Source organism: Bos taurus, chromosome 19 (genome assembly GCF_002263795.3).
Source record: "Bos taurus isolate L1 Dominette 01449 registration number 42190680 breed Hereford chromosome 19, ARS-UCD2.0, whole genome shotgun sequence".
Taxonomy (NCBI): Eukaryota; Metazoa; Chordata; class Mammalia; order Artiodactyla; family Bovidae; genus Bos; species Bos taurus.
The window spans coordinates 42,635,465-42,655,212 of NC_037346.1; the positions used below are offsets into that span (position 1 = coordinate 42,635,465).

The 19,748-nt window shown below is 52.4% G+C and overlaps 3 protein-coding genes, 1 long non-coding RNA gene and 1 other non-coding gene across 8 annotated transcripts; 3 read left to right on the top strand and 2 right to left on the bottom strand.

Moving 5' to 3' along the window:
- Positions 1-1,064: 1,064 nt before the first annotated feature.
- Positions 1,065-4,330, bottom strand: LOC132343077 (uncharacterized). The gene is made up of 2 exons (XR_009491755.1): positions 4,241-4,330; positions 1,065-3,513 (listed from the first exon to the last, which is right to left on the bottom strand). It is a non-coding gene; the product is annotated as an uncharacterized lncRNA (long non-coding RNA).
- On the top strand, positions 3,278-7,317 carry COASY (Coenzyme A synthase). 2 transcript variants are annotated; one of them, XM_010816302.4, is made up of 10 exons: positions 3,278-3,332; positions 3,722-4,429; positions 5,005-5,219; positions 5,470-5,601; positions 5,730-5,919; positions 6,004-6,068; positions 6,256-6,340; positions 6,502-6,599; positions 6,684-6,830; positions 6,932-7,317. In XM_010816302.4, exons 2-10 carry the CDS (start codon positions 3,733-3,735, stop codon positions 6,989-6,991), a joined length of 1,689 nt encoding a protein of 562 aa, XP_010814604.3. In that variant the 5' UTR covers positions 3,278-3,332; positions 3,722-3,732; the 3' UTR covers positions 6,992-7,317. The 2 variants fall into 2 exon arrangements, with proteins under 2 accessions (XP_010814604.3, XP_024836655.1); XM_024980887.2 differs by lacking the exons at positions 5,730-5,919; positions 6,004-6,068.
- Positions 7,318-8,057: 740 nt separating this feature from the next.
- On the top strand, positions 8,058-15,164 carry MLX (MAX dimerization protein MLX). 3 transcript variants are annotated; one of them, XM_005220689.5, is made up of 8 exons: positions 8,058-8,286; positions 8,534-8,570; positions 9,060-9,149; positions 9,417-9,523; positions 9,768-9,867; positions 10,080-10,179; positions 10,544-10,745; positions 14,025-15,164. In XM_005220689.5, the coding sequence occupies exons 1-8, from the start codon at positions 8,083-8,085 to the stop codon at positions 14,079-14,081; spliced, it is 897 nt and encodes a 298-aa protein (XP_005220746.1). In that variant the 5' UTR covers positions 8,058-8,082; the 3' UTR covers positions 14,082-15,164.
- On the bottom strand, positions 14,765-19,457 carry PSMC3IP (PSMC3 interacting protein). The gene is made up of 8 exons (NM_001244194.1): positions 19,400-19,457; positions 19,211-19,311; positions 18,940-19,029; positions 16,733-16,844; positions 15,887-16,032; positions 15,721-15,774; positions 15,530-15,589; positions 14,765-15,435 (listed from the first exon to the last, which is right to left on the bottom strand). The coding sequence occupies exons 1-8, from the start codon at positions 19,431-19,433 to the stop codon at positions 15,379-15,381; spliced, it is 654 nt and encodes a 217-aa protein (NP_001231123.1). The 5' UTR covers positions 19,434-19,457; the 3' UTR covers positions 14,765-15,378.
- TRNAE-UUC (transfer RNA glutamic acid (anticodon UUC)) lies at positions 18,370-18,442 on the top strand. Its single transcript has one exon. It is a non-coding gene; the product is annotated as a tRNA-Glu (tRNA).
- Positions 19,458-19,748: the final 291 nt, after the last annotated feature.

Below are 19,748 nucleotides of genomic sequence, written 5' to 3' on the forward strand. Positions count from 1 at the left end.
ACTCGATGGACATGGGTTTGGGTGGACTCCGGGAGTTGGTGATGGACAGGGAGGCCTGGCATGCTGCGGATCATGGGGTCACAGAGTCAGACACGACTGAGCGACTGAACTGAACTGAACTGAGGCAGAATTCCCTGACAGAGGTTTGCAGAGTTTGACCTTGTAGGATATCAATGACCACTATGTTCCTTGTATTGGATACTTTCAGGGTGTGTGTGAGGGCAGGGAGAATGCCCAGTTTGTTTTGTGAAAAGGACCTTCCTGATTGCAACCCTTTGCCCTCTGTAATTCAGTGGTACTGAGGGAGCCTGGAAAACTTCTGAGGGTGACTATGTGTTAGAGTATGTCCGGGGAATTCCACGGCAGTCCAGTGGTCAGGATTCCGGCTTTCACTGCCATGGCCCAGGCTCAATCCCTGATTGGGAGACTAAGATTGCACAAGCTAAGCTGGGCAGTGTGGCCAAAAAGGAAAAAGAAATTAAGGTATACTGGCTCCAGTATCCACTGAAGCTGTCCCCTTTTACTTCTGGAAGATCAATCGGTGTTGAGCTCCAACCAATTGCCTCCAATGGGTCTCACCTGGAGGCAATCTCGGCCTGCATCCTATAACCTGGGATATGGAAGGCACCCACCTTGAATAGGAGTTTCTCCAAGGCCTCTGCTGGGGTTGGCATGGCAGCAGGGATTTAGGGGCAGGTAGGGCAGGTCTGAACAGTTGTTCAGGTTTTAAGGCTTTCCACAGGCCAACCAACACAGCACTGGATGGCCAGTTTATATTTTCCTGTGCAGTCCTGGCAGTAATGAGATCAAACCACATCAGCTTCCAGGTTACTTTTACCATCTTTACAGCCCACTCAAGGATATTCGTCTCCCGCCTTTGCAGTGGTTCACCCTGCGTGGTTCCTCAAACAAGCTCACTAGACCAGCCTGCGTGTCCCAAGATTTCCCATGCAGGTGCTTCTTTGCCAAGGTCCATTTCTTCGGTCTCCTGGTCAGCTTGCCACCAACGTCGATTTGTCAACTGGGGGCAAAGACCCCCAGAATAAAGAAAGAGGCAACCACTCTAGATTGGAAGGTGGCAGGTTTAATAAGCAGCGGGAACTTCCCAGACATCCAGTGGTTTAGACTAAGCCTTCCAGTGCCGGGGGTGCAAGTTCAGTGCTACATGCCATGCAGTGTGGCTAAAAAAGTTTTTTTTTTTTAAAAAGCAAGGGAACTTACACACAAGGCTTGTCGTGGTGGAGAAAGAAGAGTAGATCTCTGCAGCTGTCCACCAGAATCTCCAAGTTTCTATAGAGGCCTTAAGTGGGTTCAGTCACCTAAACCATCCAGGTGGTCTCAACAACATGGCGCCCTCTCAAGGCTGCATGCTTGAAATAGGTCCCACTGGAGGAATCGTGGGCAGACTACATTCCAAGGACACGGGAGGGGTGAGCTGCCTCTGACTGCCCAACTCCAGCTCAAGGGTCAATTGGCAGTCACGGGAGCTCCTCCAACAATGATTCTGTAAGCATGTGAAACAGTGTGTCCAGATGTTTCAGGGAATTGCCAAACAGTCTTTATGGCTTGCTTCCTCAACTGGGTCCTCTCTTTTTTAGTTTTATTTTTGGCTGCACTGGGTCTTCATTGCTGTGAGGGCTTTTTCTAGTTGCAGTGAGCGAGGGCTACTCTCTAGTTGCGATGCATGGGGTTCTCATTGTGGTGTCTTGTTGCAGAACAAGGGCTCTAGGCTCAAGGGCTCAGTAGTTGTGGCACAGGGGCTTAGCTGCCGCTTGGCATGTGGAATCTTCCCGGACCAGGGATCAAACCCGGTCCCCTGCATTTGCAGGCAGATTCTTAACCACTGGACTTCCAGGGAAGTCCTGAGTCCTCTCTTTAAAACCCAACTTAAGATGTCTCTGCAAGAAGACTGGTCTCAAGGCCTTTGTGGCACTAAAACTCTTCCATCATTGACTTCAGGACCAGATCCAGGTTCTGTGAGGCCAGAAGCTTGTACACTTTGGGAGATCTCTTTATGATAAAAAAAAAATTAAGTGTGCAAGTAAGCATTTATTTAGTATGAGAACAGAAACCACAGCACATTACTATAGTGGATCTTGGAAATTGGTTTCCTTCCGTTTTGAGATCGCCCTGGACAATTTACCTGAAATGTTCCTAATGGCAACTTGGCTTTGTCTTCCCACTGCTGCTGCTGCTGCTGCTGCTAAGACTACCAGTTCCAGCCTCTCCAGCACTCTTTGTGTGCTAAGTCACTTCAGTCGTGTCCGACTCTTATAGACCGTATGGACTGTGGCCCACCAGGCTCCTCTGTCCAAGGAATTCTCCAGGCAAGAATACTGGAGTGGGTGGCCATTTCCTTCCCCAGACCAGCACTCTTTAGCCTCATGGTAAATTCTCGCCACTGAGTCTCCTCCCCCAGCCCCGCTGCCTTTTCTTCCTCCCACAGGGACCATTCTCTGGCAGCTCTACTGAGCTCACACGCAGAGCTCTCCTCTTCTTCCTCCTCTCTCGGGAAAACTGTCATATCACTGGTTCTGGGTGATGTGGAGAGCACTGCACGGGAGCCACGACACATGGCCTCTGTCCTTACCTCCCTAGATGTCCCTGGAACATACAGGGCCTCAGTGTTTCCATCTGTGAAATGGGGACTTGGACAGAACTGTTCCGTGACCAGATCCTTAGATTGGGAGGGCGTCAGGAGGGCTCTGGGGACGCCGAGCCCTAACTTAAATGCTACCCTATGACACATCCCTCCATCTCTGTCCCCGCGATTTATTAAGCAGGAAAGCCAGGTGTTAGTTCCGCCTTTGCCGCTGTTTCCCGAGTGACCTGGCTGAAGCCAGTCTCTTCTCTCAGAGTCTGAAGGGCACCCGTTAAGCAGGCTTTCAAGCCCGCCTTGCCCTGCGTGCGTGCTAAGTCTCTCCAGTTGTGTCCGACTCTTTGCGACCCCATGGAGTGTAGCCCGGCAGGCTCCTCTGTCCATAGGATTTTTCAAGCAAGAATACTGCAGTGGGTTGCTGTTTCCTTCTCCAGCGGCTTTGCCCCACTGCGCCCAGTTTCCGTGAGGTTGGGTTTGACAAACAAGTTTTCACGCACCTCCTACGCCTCAGAGCTCCGCCCCTTTGCAACCGCAAGCACCACCCCCCCCGCCACGCCCCCGCCTGCCTTCTAATAAAAAATCTCGCGAGAATCCCTCGCCGAACCAAAGCTGAGATTTTTGGCCTTTCTTAGGTTCCGTAGTTTCGAGTCACAGCTCCGGAACTTGTGTTAACGGGTCGTGGTTGGGGAAGCCTCCGTGGTAGTGCAAGCGGAACCAAAGCCCGGAGGTCTCAGTAAGTAGGACCCGAGCCTGAGTGTCCTCTTCTAGTCCCCTCCTCCAATTCCTTGAAGATGCTGGTGCAGCTCAGCAAGAACGCCCGGGATTTCTGGATCCCCAGTCTTACGACGCAGGGGCTCCTGCCCAGTTCCTCTCCCCACCCCAGGATTTTGATTCAATTCAGCGAATTCACCGCTCTGAGAGATGATAAAACCGAGATTAGAACACAGCCCGGAGGCGCCATTTACCAAGCCCAGTCCCCTTTCCCAGATTCCTCTCGATTGGCACTGAGAACCCCGTCCCTGCTCCAGGTCTCCCTCTCTTGGGTCCGAGTCCCCCTACAGTTTTCGGCCTCAAACACATAACGCCCATTCACCCTCGCCTCGTCTCCCTGACTGTCCGCAGGCCTGGGAAGGATGGCCGTATTCCGGTCGGGCCTCCTGGTGCTGACAACGCCGCTGACTTCCCTGGCCCCTCGCCTGGCCCCCATCCTGTCTTCGGCAGCCCGGCTGGTGAATCACACGCTGTATGTACATCTGCAGCCGGGCATGAGCCTGGGCGGCCCGGCTCAACCCCAGTCCAGCCCCGTGCAGGCCACGTTTGAAGTTCTCGATTTCATCACGCACCTCTACGCAGGCGCCGATGTCCACAGGCACCTGGACGTCAGAATTCTGCTGACAAATATCCGAACCAAGAGCTGTCTCCCTCCCCTACCCACCTCAGTCCAGAACCTGGCCCACCCGCCGGAAGTGGTCCTGACTGACTTCCAGACCCTGGACGGAAGCCAGTACAACCCGGCCAAGCAACAGCTCGAGCGTTACGCCACCAGCTGTTACAGCTGTTGCCCGAAACTGTCTTCAGTGTTGCTGTACCCAGATTACGGGCCTGCAGTGTCCCCCGCGGGGTCCCTGGGCGTCCACTTACCCTCCACCATCAGGCCAACCTCCCCTGTGGCCAGGTCTGCAAAGCAGCCAGTGCGTGGCCACCAGCGGGGGGCTGTGGGCGGCACCTTTGACCGCCTCCACAATGCCCACAAGGTGTTGCTCAGTGTCGCGTGCATCCTGGCTCAGGAGCAGCTTGTGGTGGGAGTGGCGGACAAAGACCTGCTGAAGAGTGAGTGACAAGAGACTCTGGATCCGGGCAGTCTAACCCTCCCCCCGCAGGCCAAGACTGAGGAAGGGGGCCCATCCATTACTTCCCACCCCTCCTAAATGTCACAGTGCCTGGGGCTCAGTTCGCACTGAGGGGATATGTTAAATGAATAAATGCAGATTTTTTGGTGTGTGGTCTAGTCACCATTCAATCAGGATCCCCCAAATGTGGAGCCAAAGAATCTGCACTTATAAACAAGTTCTCCAGGTGATGAATCCTAAAGTCTGAGCCCCTGGGAATAAATGGATGAGTAAGCTGTAGGTAGCAGTGCCACGGGCAGTAAGAGGAGGCTCTAGAAATTCTCTGGCTCTTGGAATTCTTAATCTGACACCTCCTGGCACTGCCAGTTCTCTGCACATGTGCCAGCCCCTGCAGCAGTACTGTGCTTGCCTGCTGCCTCCTCCTCATAGGCCCCTTCGTCCTGCCCCCACCTCCCCTCTGGAGATAGGATGCTTAGGGACACTCTTCCCCAAACTGGCCCACCCTCATCCTCCTCGGTAAGAAGATCTCACTGTTCTTCTGGGCTCCTTCCCTAGGCAAGTTGCTCCCTGAGCTGCTCCAGCCCTACACAGAACGCGTGGAACATCTGAGTGAGTTCCTGGTGGACATCAAGCCCTCCTTGACATTTGATATCATCCCCCTGCTCGACCCCTATGGGCCCGCTGGCTCTGACCCCTCTCTGGAGTTCCTGGTGGTCAGCGAGGAGACCTATCGTGGGGGGATGGCCGTCAACCGCTTCCGCCTTGAGAATGTAACCCCTGAGGGCAACTGGCAGAGGGAGTGGATGGGGATGGGGAAGGCCACTGGGGGCTGTTGGAAGTACTGTGACCCCAGAGGAGGGAAGAGAGGGCTGAAGGTGGTGGGAAGAGGCAAGGAGGAACTGGTTCCCACCTTGCCCTCTGAGGCAAGCTCCACCTCTGGGGTAGGCAGGGGAGGAGGTGATAGATTTGTCCTTGTCCACTCACCCCTCCTTCTCTCTCCTCACTCTTCCTTTGCTTCAGGACCTAGAGGAGCTCACTTTGTACCAGATCCAGCTGCTGAAGGACCTGAACCACAAGGAAAACGAGGAGGACAAAGTCAGCTCCTCCAGCTTCCGCCAACAAATGCTGGGAAACCTGCTCCGGCCTCCATATGTAAGCCCCCACCCCCCCACCCCCATGTGGGTGGGCTGGGATTGCTGGAGAGCAAAGACTGAACGGTTCAGCCTCCATCCTGAGTCTGGGGACCCTAGTAACTGGGGTTCTCTGTTATGTACCTGTAGAAGAGGCCAGAGCTTCCCCCAGGTTTCTATGTGATCGGGCTGACGGGCATCAGCGGCTCTGGGAAGAGCTCAGTAGCTCAGCGGCTGAAGGGCCTGGGGGCGTACATCATTGACAGTGACCACCTGGGTCACCGGGCCTATGCCCCCGGCGGTCCTGCCTACCAGCCAGTGGTGGAAGCCTTTGGAACAGGTAATAAGTGGGGAGGACTGGAGGTGGCCTGAAGCAAGGAGGTGGCCTGGCCTCCTTGCCCAGTCCTCCGTCTCTGTCGTCCAGATATTCTCCATAAAGATGGCATTATCAACAGGAAGGTCCTAGGCAGCCGGGTGTTTGGGAACAAGGTAAACACACACCTCTCCAAGGGCTCTGCAGCTACTGCCAGGCCCGGAGGTGGGGACCCAGTGAACCTCTCTGTTCTGGCCCCAAATGCTAGTCTCCACCGCCTGTTCCCCACCACCTGCTCCCTCGGGCTGGCTTCATCTCTGGGGGAAGGTGAACTTGGCCCACCCCTTCCATTCCCTTCCTTAGAAGCAGCTGAAGATACTCACGGACATTATGTGGCCAGTTATCGCAAAGCTGGCCAGAGAGGAGATGGATCAGGCTGTGGCTGAGGGTGAGTGAGTAGCCCAGGGAAACAAGTGGAGCAGATTCTACTCCCAGAGCTCCCCCACCCCAAATCAGACTATCCACTTTCCCTGGGACTACGTTTCCTTGGCTTTATGACTGGTAGCAAGTGGTGGGGTGCTGCTGGCAGTGACTGGGGTCTCCCCACAGGAAAGCGTGTGTGCGTGATTGATGCCGCCATGCTGCTTGAAGCCGGCTGGCAGAACATGGTGCATGAGGTGTGGACAGTTGTCATCCCCGAGACCGAGGTATCTGGATCCCATCCCCACTCCATCATTGTAGCCTGGTTCCTGCCCAGAACCAGTGGGCTGACGAATGCCCTATCTGCCCAGGCCATACGACGCATCATGGAGAGGGATGGCCTGAGTGAGGCTGCGGCTCAGAGCAGGCTGCAGAGCCAGATGAGTGGGCAGCAGCTTGTGGATCAGAGCCACGTGGTGCTGAGCACCATGTGGGAGCCGCATGTCACCCAGCGCCAGGTTGGTGCCCAGGGAAAGGCTGGGTTGTGGGGAGGGAGTCTCAGTGAATACCTGTCTGACCTTGTCCCTGTTTTCTTCCTGACATTCCGGCCCGTCCCAAGGTGGAGAAAGCCTGGGCCCTCCTGCAGAAGCGCATCTCCGAGGCACCATCAGGCCCATGACTGACAGAGTTCTCTGTGGGGTCAAAGTGGCCCCTGGAGCTGACGAGATCCAGCGGTGAGGAGGAATGGAACCTTGAAGCTCACTCTAGCCTGGGCCTAGAGGGCTCTGAGCTAAGCTGGGCAGGGCAGTGCTGGGCCCGCTGGACAAAGGAAGCCTACCCAGCTTGCCAGTGTGTGGCCAACACTGAGGATGCAGCTCACGCGGTGCAGGCCCCCGGCGTTGTTCTATCCCCGCTCTTATCCACAGGTCGTTGGTACCCCTGCTGGGCTGGGGCCAGGGCAAACACTGGAACTTGTAACAGAATTAAAGGTGAATGTTGCCATGGTGTCTGCTTCCTGCTTCAATGACTCTGGGTATCTTTGTGACCCTTGAGCCCCAAGTGCAAGGCCCAGGCCTGAGAAGCCAGAAGTGCAGTGGTTAAGAGTGTGGCTTCTGAAGCTAGCCAGACTGAGGCCAGCATTGGCCCTGTCACTGGCTAGCTGTGCACTTCTGGATAAGTTCTGGACCTTCCTGGCACTTCAGATTCCTTAGCTTACAAAGTAGCGTAATTTGGCTAACAGGCTCGCTCTTAATTCCACAAGTATCCTGCCAGACTCTGGGCTGGGTGTTGGAGGAGCTTCCTTCAACAAGCCATTCGAGCCCCTGGCCTCACAGAGGTTGCATCTCGGCGGGGTCGGAAGAGGTGGCCAGAAGTGCAGGTCTGGGAAACTCGTCCGGTCCCAGGAGCCCGCTGGGCAAGGCGGTGCGCCTGCGCTGCGACATTATGCGGACAAGCCTCTTAAAGGGACCCCGTTTCACGGAATGTGCTTCATGTCGCGGCGGCTGGAACATCTATCCTGAGCAAGAGCAGGGACTAGCGAGGAGGGTGGCCCCGAGGCCACCAGTGTCAGCTCCGACAGCAGGCGGGGCACCGTCTAGGCGGCGGCTGCGGCCGGGCGTGGGGGTTGTCCGCCGGATCACGCATGCGCAGCCGCCCCGCCCCCGCCACTGGGCTGAGGGTTGGTGGGTTTGGGTCACGTGAGCGCGCCTCGCCTCTTCCTCCAGGTCGGGGGCCCGCCTGCTGGCAGGTTTCCGGTTCGGTGGGTCGGACATGACGGAGCCGGGCGCCTCTCCGGAGGACCCCTGGGTCAAGGCAAGCCCCGTGGGCGCGCACGCCGGCGAGGGGAGGGCGGGTCGGGCTCGAGTGCGTAGGGGGTCTGGAAGACTAGGGGACTCCCTGCAGTCCCCAGAGCTACCCCCGCTCCTCGGGCCCTGGGGCTGCAGAGAAGACAGCTCTCACCCTGTGTGTGCCAAGGTGGGAAGACAACTGAGGCGTGTGCGCGCGGGTGTGAGGGGACGGGACTGGAGGGCTGGGGGCGTGGAGTGGGCGGACGGGGTCCTGCTGAGGGGCGGCGCTCCCGCGGCCTAACCGCTCTTGGCTTGGGGGGAATCCTGCGACTGCCCGCGCACCCCAAGTGTGTACGTATGTGTGTCCGTGTGTGTGTACACGCGTGCAGGGGCGGAGGAGGCCTGACGGGCTTCTCCCTTGCTCGGTGCCGCAGGTGGAGTATGCCTACAGCGACAACAGTCTGGACCCTGGTGAGTGCCTCTCGCACCCTCTTCACCTCTGGAGGGACACTGCCACCTCAGCCCGATGGATTCGCGAGGCCTTGGCAGCCATACCTGAGCACAGCCCACCGTCCCTGAGCTGAGCGGGCCTGAGCAGCGAGGGAGGCTCTGGAGGACAGGGGCAGGAAGCATCCAAGGGTGACACCTAGTTCCCTCTGCCCTGGAGCAGGGAAGTGATGGAAACAGGGCCAGCCGGTCACTCTCCATCATCACGCCCAGATGCCACTTTGTGAGCCAGGAGGTATCCTTGCAGGCCTGTGGAGCAGTGTAGACTAGGGACGGGAGCACTGCGGCATGGCACGACAGGAAGTGGGTGGCCCAGGATGGCTGGCTTTGGGGTTGAAGGAGAGAGGTCAGCATTTAGGGCTCAGGAAGCCATTGGGCCCACAGGTGTCTGAGAGCCTAGCAGAGCCCCTCCCCCTATTCTATTCCTTAGTGACTGGGGCCTCTCTTTTCCAGGGCTTTTTGTAGAAAGCACCCGCAAGGGGAGTGTAGTGTCCAGAGCTAATAGCATCGGTTCCACCAGTGCCTCTTCTGTCCCCAACACAGGTAGGCGGCAGCATCTCCCCACCCGGGGAACCAGATGTGCCTTCATTTTAGTCTTTTTCTTAGACAAGGCAGCTCCTGCCTTCCACATGGGGGCGCTGTAACCCTAGTTCTAGACACAGGGTTTCACCCTCACGTCATCTAGGGCATTAGGTTCTTGTATCCATTCGCCATCTCTGGGCACCAGGTTCTTCCCAGCTGGGGAAAGTGGGCTAGCTGGGCCCCACTGGGCCCCAGAATGACCTCTTCCTGCCCCAACCCTGAGCGTAGATGACGAGGACAGCGATTACCACCAGGAGTCCTACAAGGAGTCCTACAAGGACCGGCGGCGGCGAGCACACACTCAGGCCGAGCAGAAGAGGAGGGACGCCATCAAGGTGATTGGGGGGGCCCACACCTCAGGGAGCACCTGCACACTTCAGATCCACTCTGCCCTGGCCCCGGCAGGCAGTCCCAAGCAAGCTTGGGGGCAGCTAGTCTAGGCCCTAGACGTGAACTTCTCCTTCCTTTCTACTCCTCTGAGTGAGCGAGCATGTAACTTGGTATCATGGAAGAAAAGCTGCGTGCCCGTTTGTCTTGACCCCTCCATAAAGGAACCCGTTTCCCCTGCTCTCTCCACAGAGAGGCTATGATGATCTACAGACCATCGTCCCCACCTGCCAGCAGCAGGACTTCTCCCTTGGCTCTCAGAAACTGAGCAAAGCCATCGTGCTGCAGAAGAGTATGGCCAGGAGAGCGCTGGAGGGCTTGGAGCCAAGGGGGCTGTGAGAAGGCTAGAGCCTAAGAGCCACTTTTGGCCTGGCCCGGGTGGGATGGTTTTAAGGAGGTGGGAGGCGGGGAAGTGGGGTCTGGAGGGAAGGGGAGTCAAAATCAGCCTTGTCTTTCTGTTGAGACGTCCTCTCCGCCCACCCCCTCTGCCCACCCCCACTCCAGCTATTGACTACATCCAGTTTTTGCACAAGGAGAAGAAAAAGCAGGAGGAGGAGGTATCCACGCTCCGCAAGGATGTCATGGCCCTAAAGATCATGAAAGTGTAAGGGAGGGTGTTGGGTTGGGGGAACCAGGGCATCTGGTTTTGAGGGGACTCTGAGGCCTCTTCAGTTCACACCCTGCCCTTCTTCAAAGGCCGCATCAGATGATATTCTTAGTCCCTTGTGTGGTAGGCACCACTTAATCCCAACTGTAGCAAATAATACTCTGGAAACACCAGTGGGATTTAATGAAGGAAAGGTTGGAGGGGGTAGGCCAGCACTGCTGACGTAGAAGCTGATGTTGAATCCATCCCACAAGTTCGCTGGGAATCTCCTTCCCCGGGGAGCATGGAGGGTAAGTGCTATTACTCTTCAGGGGCCAGGAGAGCTGCTGCAGCCCCTCAGGCCTGGCCTGCTCGCTTTCAGGAACTATGAGCAGATTGTGAAGGCGCACCAGGACAACCCCCATGAGGGGGAGGACCAGGTCTCGGACCAGGTCAAGTTCAACGTGTTTCAAGGCATCATGGACTCCCTCTTCCAGTCCTTCAATGCCTCCATCTCTGTGGCGAGCTTCCAGGAGCTGTCGGCCTGTGTCTTCAGCTGGATTGAGGAGCACTGTAAGCCTCAGGTACGGGGCGGCAGTAGTCACGGGGTCAGGGGCTCTTCGCTCAGGCAAAGTGACCCAAGCTGTGATTTGTTCAGAGAGGCAGGGCAGCAGCTTTCAGGTTTCTTGAGGGTATTTTTACAACTTGTATTCCTGTTTCCCTCTGCTTTCTAGCCCAGATACTCCTGTGGAGGCTTCATTTTGCAAGAATGATCTGAGCACTCACTCATGCAATGCCTTTGTTTAGTTCACGTTGTGGCAAGTAACAGCAGCCTCAGGCACTGCTTGCCTGCCCAGCAAGTGAGCCCGGATCACTTGCACTTAACTTGGGGTTTTGGGAAAAGATTTAAGGCCCCCACCCTAGGCCCCCTACAGTAGTTTTCCTTGGGGTTCCTAATTATTATTTGTAATAGAGAGTGTGTTAACGGTTGACCGAGTCTTTTGAGGTCTGGTTGATTTTACTGAGGCTTGACTTGTATCTGAGATTTCTTTTTGTTTGCCAGTGTTTTTTTCTGTATAATTTAAAAAAGCGACTCTACATTTCCAGTTATCACAAAATATTGGCTGTATTCCTCATGCTGTACAACACCCCCAGTCGCTTGTACCTCCCATTCCCCCACCCTGATGTTCCCCCAACCCCCATTCCCGACTGGTAACCACTAGTTTGTCCAGCGTACTTTTTTGTTATATTCACTGGTTCATTGTAGTTTTTTAGACTCCACTTGTAAGTGACGTCGTATAGTATTTGTCTTTCTCTGACTCGTTTCACTTAGCACAATGCTAAGTCCATATTCATTGTTTTGTCTTTTTATTTTAACTGAGAGGTATTCCGTTGTGTTTGTGTACCACATTTTTACTCATTCATCTGGGGTTTTTCTGATTTTTAAGTTTTATTGAAGTATAGTTGATTTACAATATTAATTCCTGCTGTAAGCAGTGACTCAGTTATATTCGTTTTCATATTCTTTTCCACTATGGTTTGTCCCAGATAGTAAGTTTCCTGTGCTATTCAGTGCGACCTTATTGTTTATCGTCCTACGTGTTTGTCTCTTAATGCCAAACTCCGCCTCTCCCCTACCCACCCTGCCCTCTCAACCACAAGTCTGTTCTGTATATCTTGTTTCACAGATACTTTGTGTTGTACTTTAGATTCCACATATAAGTGATATATGGTATTTGTCTTTATGACTTCCTTTGCTGATTAATATGATCATTTCTAGGTCCGTCCATGTTGCAGCAAATGGATTATTTCATTCTTTATGGCTGAGTAGTATTCCATCACACACATACACTCTGAATTAAGTGTTTTGTTTTTTTGAATATACACACGTTATTTGTTTTTTTTCAAACATGTACGTCAGGGTGGAAGTGCTGGATCATTTGGTAGCTCTTTGAGTTTTTTGAGAAATCTCTATTATTATTTTCCACAGTAGCTGCACCAATTTACATTCCCACCAGCAGTGTGCAAGAGTCCTCTTTTCTCCACATCCTTACCACCATTTATTATTTGTGTTCTTTTTGATGATAGCCATTCTGACAGGTATAAGGTGACAGATGATTGTGGTTTTGATTTACATTTCTCTGATGATTAGTGACGTTCAGCTTCATGTCCCTGTTGGACACGTGCAGTTCCTCTTTGGAAAAATGTCCATTCAGTTCTTCTGCCCATTTTTTAATTGGGTTGTTTTCCAGGGATGTTTTTTGGCCATACCATGTGGCTTGTGTGATCTTAGTTCTCTGACCAGGGGTTGAACCCGGGCCACAGCAGTGAAAGCACCGAGTCCTAACCACTGGACCACGAGGGAATTCCCTAGTTGTTTTTCTGATGCTGAGTTGTTATCAGCTGTTTATACATGTTGACTATTAACCCCTTGTCAGTCATATCATTTGCAAATATTTTCTCCCATTCAGTAGGTTGTCTTTTTGTCAGTGGTTTCCTTTGCAGTGTAATAGCTTTTAAGTTCAACTAGGGTCCCATTTAATTTCCTTTAGGAGATGGCTCTAATAAAATATTGCTGTGATTTATGTCAGTCTTCTGCATGTGGTTTTCTCTGAGTTTTATAGTATCCAGCCTTACTTTAGGTCTTTCGTCTATTTTGAGTTTTCGTATATAGCATTAGAGAATGTTTTACTTTCATTCTTTTACATGTAGCTGTCCAGTTTTCCGAGCACCACTTATTGAACAGACTGTCTGTTCTCCACTGTGTATTCTTGCCTCCTTTGTTGTACATGAACTGACCGTGAGTGCGTGGGTTTATTTTTGGACTCTCCTGTTCCGTTGATCTTGTCTGTTTTTGTGCCAGTATCATACTGTTTTGACTACTGTAGCTTTTGTAGTAACTATAGTTTGAAGTCAGGTCATATGATTCCTCCAGTTCTGTTCTTTCTCAAGATTATTTTGGTTATTCAGGGTCTTTTGTGTTTCCATACAACATTTAAAGTTATTTGTTCTGGTTCTGTGAAAAATGCCGTTAGTATTTTGATAGGGACTGCACTGGGTCTTTAGATTGCCTTGGGTAGATGGTCATGTTAACCATGTTGAGTCTCCAGCCAAACAACAGGTTGTGTCTTTCTGTTTGTGTCCAGTTTCTTTCATCAGGATCTTCCTCTGAGTACAGGTCTTTGCCTCCTTAGGTAGGTTTATTCCTAGGTCTTTTATTTTTGATGTGATGGTAAATGGGATTGTTTCCTACATTTCTCTTTGATCCTTCATTGTTAAAGAAATGCAAGAGATTTCTGTACATCAGTGTAGTATTCTGCAACTTTACGAATTCATTGTTGAGCTCTAGTAGTTTTCTGATGGCGTCTTTAGAACTTTCCATGTTTAATATCTTGTCGGCTGCAAACAGTTTTATTTTTTCCTTCCCAATTTGGATTCCTTTTATTTCTTCTCCAATTAGTGTAACTAGGAGTTCCAAGACTATGTTGAATAAAAATGGTGAGACTGGGCATCCGTGTTTTGTTCCTGATTTTAGAAGAAATGCTTTCAGCTGAAGCCATGTCCCAAATTTTTATTGCAAAACACCATGAACATACTGCAGCATTGCAAGTTTTACAATGAACCCTCAAATACCCCCGCCTAAAGTATACCATTAGTCATTTCTGTATTTGCTTTATCACAGAGCAATGCATCTCAGCCTATTTTGGGGGCATGTGCAAAGTAAACTGTAGCCATCAGTGCTTTCCAGGGGCTTTTTATTTTAATGGTACTCTAAAGAGCGCACCTGGCCCAGGCAGGTGTCACTGAGCAGCTCTGTGCCCTCCTTGACTGTCATCTCTTTCTTTCTGTGCGGCCCTCACCAGACCCTACGGGAAATTGTGATTGGCGTCCTGCACCAACTGAAGAACCAGCTTTACTGACCAACTCTTGGAACCTGCAGAACAGCCAGCAAGAGGCTTTGAGTCTCCTACTTGGCCATGGAGCCACTGGGCTTATGAGAGTGGACTGTGGCACTGCACACTAGTGAGCTGCTTTCTCCTCAGTGTTTGGCTCCCCAGCTTCCTCCATGCCCTCCCCCGCCTTCATTGAATTGGTGGGGGGAGAGTATTATGAAAGCTTTAATTTATTTGACCATAGATCTCAAACCTACCTAGTCTTTCCCCCCCCCATAGAAGTCCTCAGGATAGAGGTCTGCTCTTGGCACCCTAAAGAGCTCCTGGCCTCTCCCCTTTTTTGAAGCCTGGAATTCCTGCTCATATTTGGTAACTACTATTTGCCTGTTCTGGTGTCTCTGGCAACACTGAGCCAGGGCAGCCATTTGGCAGTAGTTGGATGGGAAGAAGGGAGTAAGAGGAAGTACTCCCACAGCCATGAGGGGTGGAAGGCGGCCTCATGCCTAGGCTAGGGCTGCCTGGTCAGTCCAAGGTGAGGCCAGAGCTTTTTCTGGCCAACTCACGGCAGGGCTGCCAGGTTCCTGCCCTTGCCCCCTACTCCACTGCCTCCCTGCTCTGGGTGGTAGAGGGAAGCAACCTCCCCACCCACTCCTGCCCTCTGTCCCCACAGGCAGCAGCAGTGCACAGCAAAGTCAAGTGTGACACAACACTACATATTAAATGTTTTTAATTTTTCTAAACAATGCAATTTTGCTAAAGTTACAATTTTGGAAAAGTAACCGGCCCCCAGACTACTTGCAGCCTTTCTGTCAAGTGTATCTGGCCCTCTACCGTCTCAGTGCTTCCTACGTTTCTCCCAGGACTTGGGGGGAGTGAAGGTGGGTAGAGGAGATTCTTTAAAGGCCTTCTGACTTGCAGAGCCCAGGAGAATCCTGGGTAAGGCCCTGGGCTTCTTGAATGCTGTGTCTGGCAGCCTCTCTCTGCCCTTGTTCCCAAGCTCCCTTTTGCCTTCCTCAGGTTTGATAGTTGGGAGGTGTGATTATCCAGAGGAAATGAAATATTTTTGTATCAAATTATATTACAATAAATATTGCCAAATGCTGTCCTTTAGCGTTGTTCCACATTTAAGTGTTTAGTTTAAGCAGTTGACAAGTGGCTGATGAAATAAGCATGCCCATCCTCTCTGGGCCACCTGTGCTCCCTCCCTCCACCCAGTACTCTGGTGTGTGCCCAAAGGTGGGCACCACCAGGAACAACAAAAGAGCTGACCTAAACACGGCAGCCAGTCCAGAATGTCTGTTCCCAGTCCTGCCGGGGGAGCCTTTCAGGGATCTGGGAGCTTGACGTTGTGATCTTCATCCGTCTCTATCCCAACTTCCTCCTGTGGGGCAGCGAGACAAGAGAATGAGACCGCCTTGGATCAAAGTCCCAGGGGAGCAAGGGAGGGGGAGCAAGGGAGGGCGAGCACCACTTACAAAGAACTGCTTCTTGCTCTTGGGGTATCCTTCAAGGATGGCATCAGACAGCTCTGTTGCCTGAGAAGAAATAAGACCACCCCGTTTCAGATGCCAGTACTGGGCATGCCTGACGGGCCCCTGAAACGAGGCAGCTGTGTCCCTGGGGGCTGCTATCGTCCAGGGCGTTCCTAGAGCTCCCCTACACTTACCATCCTCTTGCGCTGCCTCCACTCCTTGTGGTACTTCTGCCTCTCCTTGTACACCTAGACGGGGAAACAGGTTCCTTTGAGCCCACAGCAGCTGCTGGGGTCAACCCTCTTCCTCACTTCGAACCTGCAGAGGCAGCCCTCCCTGCTCCGCCTCCCTCCAGCCCACCTGCTCTTTCTCTTCCGGAGTCACGTGGTTGGTGGCCGCTTTGATGTTCTTCAGTCTTTCTCTGTAGCCAGCACATTCCTTCTTTAGCTCCTCAATCTCTTTCTGCATCTCCGGTGTGGTCAGGGCACTAGTTAACTCCTTCAGCTCTAAAACCACACCTCCCTGAAGTCAATGGCTACCCTGAGGTAGGAGACGAGGCCTCCACCTTGCTCTGGGCTCTCTCCATACGGGGTTCAGAATGGGTCCTATATTCTGGAAAGCCTCAAGAAAGACTAATGTTTACCAAATTACCAGTTTATTCCAGTTTTCTTTCCTCCTAAATCTACAAACAGTTGGGGAGTGTAAGTTCGAGTAGACTATTAGCTGTAGTCAATTAAATAGGCAGAATAAAGGGGAGTGTGGGAACCGTGTATTGATATCACAGTAGGGAACATAAATGTCCCTTGCCCATTTGTCTTCAAAAGCCATTAGTTGTGACACATTAAGTTGAATGTGACACCTGTGTTGTTGTTATTTAGTGGCTAAGTCGTGTCTGACTCTTGCGACCCTCGACTGCAGACTGGTCCTCTGTCCATGGGATTCTCCAGGCAAGAATACTGGAGTGGGTTGCCATTTCCTTCTCCAGGGGATCTTCCTGACCCAGGGATCGAACCCCTGTTTCCTGCATTGAATGGTGGATTCTTTTACCACTGAGCCACCAGGGAAGCCCATAATGCCTGTGGCAGCCTAGCAAAGGGATCTCTGCTGCGAGATGTCACTGCACTCAATAAATCCTGCACTTAGTAATCCCTGACCTTGGGACCAACCCTGACAGTAGGGGCACCTTCCAGGGGCTGCCAGTCCTACCAGCCTCCATGTGGCGGCAGCTCTGCTGCAAGCTCTGCACCTTAGCCGTGAGAGCCAAGATTTTGGCATCCAGGCCTTGGAGGTCAGCATCACTGACCACGTCAAACTGGTCCTGCCAGAGACAAAAGGAAAAACAGAAGCAGGCTGATGGGAGGCACAAGAGGGGACCCACATCTGGGAAGGCAATGTTCATATACACTTGAAAATCTGGGGCTCCCCAACCCTCCAGAGGGCCCAGGAAGGTAGTGGGAGGGTACTTCTGAACAGTCGTTCAGTCTGGAACCTGTTTCCTCAAAAAGCTACAAGAAAGAACAAGTTGAAACCTGCTATTCCTCCTCAGGGGCTTTGAGGTGTGGGATCCTGACCAATAGAACAGAAATAATCTTGCAGTTTACTAGCAAAACTACTCACTGGGCTGAAGGAGTAAAGAAACATTCTTTTAAAGGGGCTGATACCTAATTACAGGTTTCCACAGTAGTAAGAATCAAGACAGGTGAAGAGGCATGGTGGGAGGTATTCAGATAAGGACATCAGTGAGTCTGAGGCGCCCCTTCCATGTGAGCAGCTGCTAGAAAAGGCCTGTGCTGGGGCTCAGCGGCATCCTGTCAGTTGGTGATGGGAAGCAGGATAGAAAGAACTGGAATGCCACCCTGAGCAGTTTGGACTCTACAATCAAGTGCAGTAAACCATTAAGGCAGAAGGCAGCACTACAACCTGCAGGCCAAATCCTGCCAGATGCATGTTTTTAAAAACACAAAATTTATGGAAACATAGCCATACCCATTCATCTACATACTGTGTGTGGCTGGTTTTGCCCTACAATGGCAGACTTGAATGCCACTGACAGCTGTGCAACTGCAACAAAAGACCACCAGGTCTGCAAAGCATAAAAATATTAACTGGCCCTTTACAGGAAAAAAAACCGGCCAACTTCTTTATGGAATCTTCAGTACAGCAGTAATATAATGAAACCTACTTTAGGGAAATTAGCCTTGACAGTGGATGTTAAATCTTGTAGGAGTACTGAGTAAAGGAAGATGGATGACAAATGGGGTCTGCTTTAGAAGAGCTTCAGTTTTGTAATGGAGGCAAGTGAAAGACAATTAAAATAGAGGATGCCTCAAAGAGGTGAGTGCCTGAGGAAGGCAGTTAGTTCAGAGCAGTAAGGAAGGTTTCCAGAGGTGATGCCTGAGTGAAATCCTAATGGATGAGTAAGAGTTAGCTAGGCAGAGGAAGAAGGGACTCCAAAACCCGGGCAGAGGAAGGACAACAAGCAAAGGCCACAGAAGTTAAATACATCTAAATGGGCTAGTATTGATGGATGGAGAAATAACCAGGACAGGAGAGGCTGGAGCCAACTCTCTGAGTGCCTTTTATCTGTTCTAAGGAGCACTGGAATTTTTGGTAGGGAAATGGCATAACTAGAGTTGCACGTACATAGATTATTCTGGCTGCAATGTTTAAGATATGTGTAAGGAGCCCAGGCGATCAGGAGGATACTGCAATAGACGAGGAACACCTGAAGCACAGCAGTGGTGGCAGCTGGAAAGGAGAGGATGGAGTCAAGAAAGGAGAAACACCTAGGCTTGACGGCTGACTAGGCGTGTAAAATAAGGAAGAATAATTCCCCAGGGAATTCCCTGGTGGTCCAGTGGTTAGGACTCAGTGCTTTCACTGCTGAGGGCCCGGGTTCGATCCCTGGTTGGGAAATGAAGATCCCACAAGCTGTGTGGTGAGGCCAACCAAAAACAAAAAGAATGACTCCCTACTCTCTGGCCTGGGTGAAGAATGATTCCGTTAGGGAGAAGAACACAAAAGGAGCCGGTTTAGGGGCGAAATGAAGCATTCTACTTTGGCAATATTGATTCTGATGGGTCTGAAGGGGGTCTGGGCCGCAAACAGAAGGAAAACTATTTGGCAGACTGGTTCTCATTCTAGATGACTGGGAATAAGAACTTCCACGCGTAAATGGACCTCGACAGCAACAATTCAGGATTTTCTGTCATCGATCATATTTCAAGTCTGGAAATCTAGTGAAGTCTGGACGACAGCAAAGGGAGTCCACACTTTGTCCTAAAGGTTGGCTGGGGCCCTTTAAATGACCTAAGACGGGTGAATTTCACTGGATGCTTCAATTCTCCCAAATAGAGTTCATACTAGGGGCTGACTGACCTAATGCCGGGCTCTCATACATCTGTTTTCCTCACCTGGTCCGCAAAGTATATCTTCTGCTTGCCATACATCTTCTCTTTGATTTTGCCTTGTTGCGCCAGCTGCTCCAGCGCCTTCACCACCGCCTGACAGAGGCGAGAGGACGGAGCAATCAGGAGAGGGACTTTGGGAGCCGGAAGGATGTCACCGATGATGGGGGAAGCGCCAGACAAGCCTTAGGAAGCCCTGGGCTAAAATGGCAACCTGGAGGTGCAGGACCCTGGGGGTCCCAGGGGAGGTCCCGGGGTCCCAAGAGAGGGTTCTCACCGTCTTGCCCAGCCCATGTTCCCGCTGCAGGTTCCCGAACACGTCCTGGGCACTGTAGGGCCGGTTCTGCTCCTGTAGGTACTTCAGCAGGATCCCGGAGGCTACGGATAGAGACAAGGCTGGAAGGGGGGTCCTTCAACCGACCCCAACCCACCCTCCTCCCGGTCTCCCAGCTCCCACGGCTGTTACCTCCCGCGGCAGCTTCTGACCGGCCTTTACTCATGGCTTTTCCCGCCACCAAACTCCGAAAACCGGACGTTGTAGTTGCTCGGGGTAACGGCTCCTTCCGGCAAAGGGCAGGGCGGGCCTCAAGTGTGATTGGCTGGGGGCAGCCTTCGCGAGGAGCGGAGCGGATCGGCCCTTCCCGGGCACCGTACTTCAGCTCGGCCTGCTCTAGGGAGTCCGGCTCCCGCCCCAGCGGCCTGCGTCTCTGCTGGAGAGGTGGGATGTACGCTTCGAACCTCTCTCTTCCTCCCTTCGGAACCAGGGCTGTAGGGAATCACGCCTTGGAGTCTCGGGACCCAGCTCCAGCGGCCGC

Coding starts and splice junctions, on each gene's coding strand:
- PSMC3IP (NM_001244194.1), bottom strand. CDS start 19,433: ATGAGTAAAGGCCGGTCAGAAGCTGCCGCGGGAG. Junction 15,775..15,886: donor CTCCGGAAGAGAAAGAGCAG/GTGGGCTGGAGG, acceptor TTCCCCGTCTAG/GTGTACAAGGAGAGGCAGAA. Junction 15,436..15,529: donor AGAGCAAGAAGCAGTTCTTT/GTAAGTGGTGCT, acceptor GCTGCCCCACAG/GAGGAAGTTGGGATAGAGAC.
- MLX (XM_005220689.5), top strand. CDS start 8,083: ATGACGGAGCCGGGCGCCTCTCCGGAGGACCCCTGGGTCAAGGCAAGC. Junction 9,150..9,416: donor CTCTTCTGTCCCCAACACAG/GTAGGCGGCAGC, acceptor CCCTGAGCGTAG/ATGACGAGGACAGCGATTAC. Junction 9,868..10,079: donor AGCCATCGTGCTGCAGAAGA/GTATGGCCAGGA, acceptor CCCCCACTCCAG/CTATTGACTACATCCAGTTT.
- COASY (XM_010816302.4), top strand. CDS start 3,733: ATGGCCGTATTCCGGTCGGGCCTCCTGGTGCTGACAACGCCGCTGACT. Junction 5,220..5,469: donor ACCGCTTCCGCCTTGAGAAT/GTAACCCCTGAG, acceptor CCTTTGCTTCAG/GACCTAGAGGAGCTCACTTT. Junction 5,920..6,003: donor GGTGGAAGCCTTTGGAACAG/GTAATAAGTGGG, acceptor TCTGTCGTCCAG/ATATTCTCCATAAAGATGGC.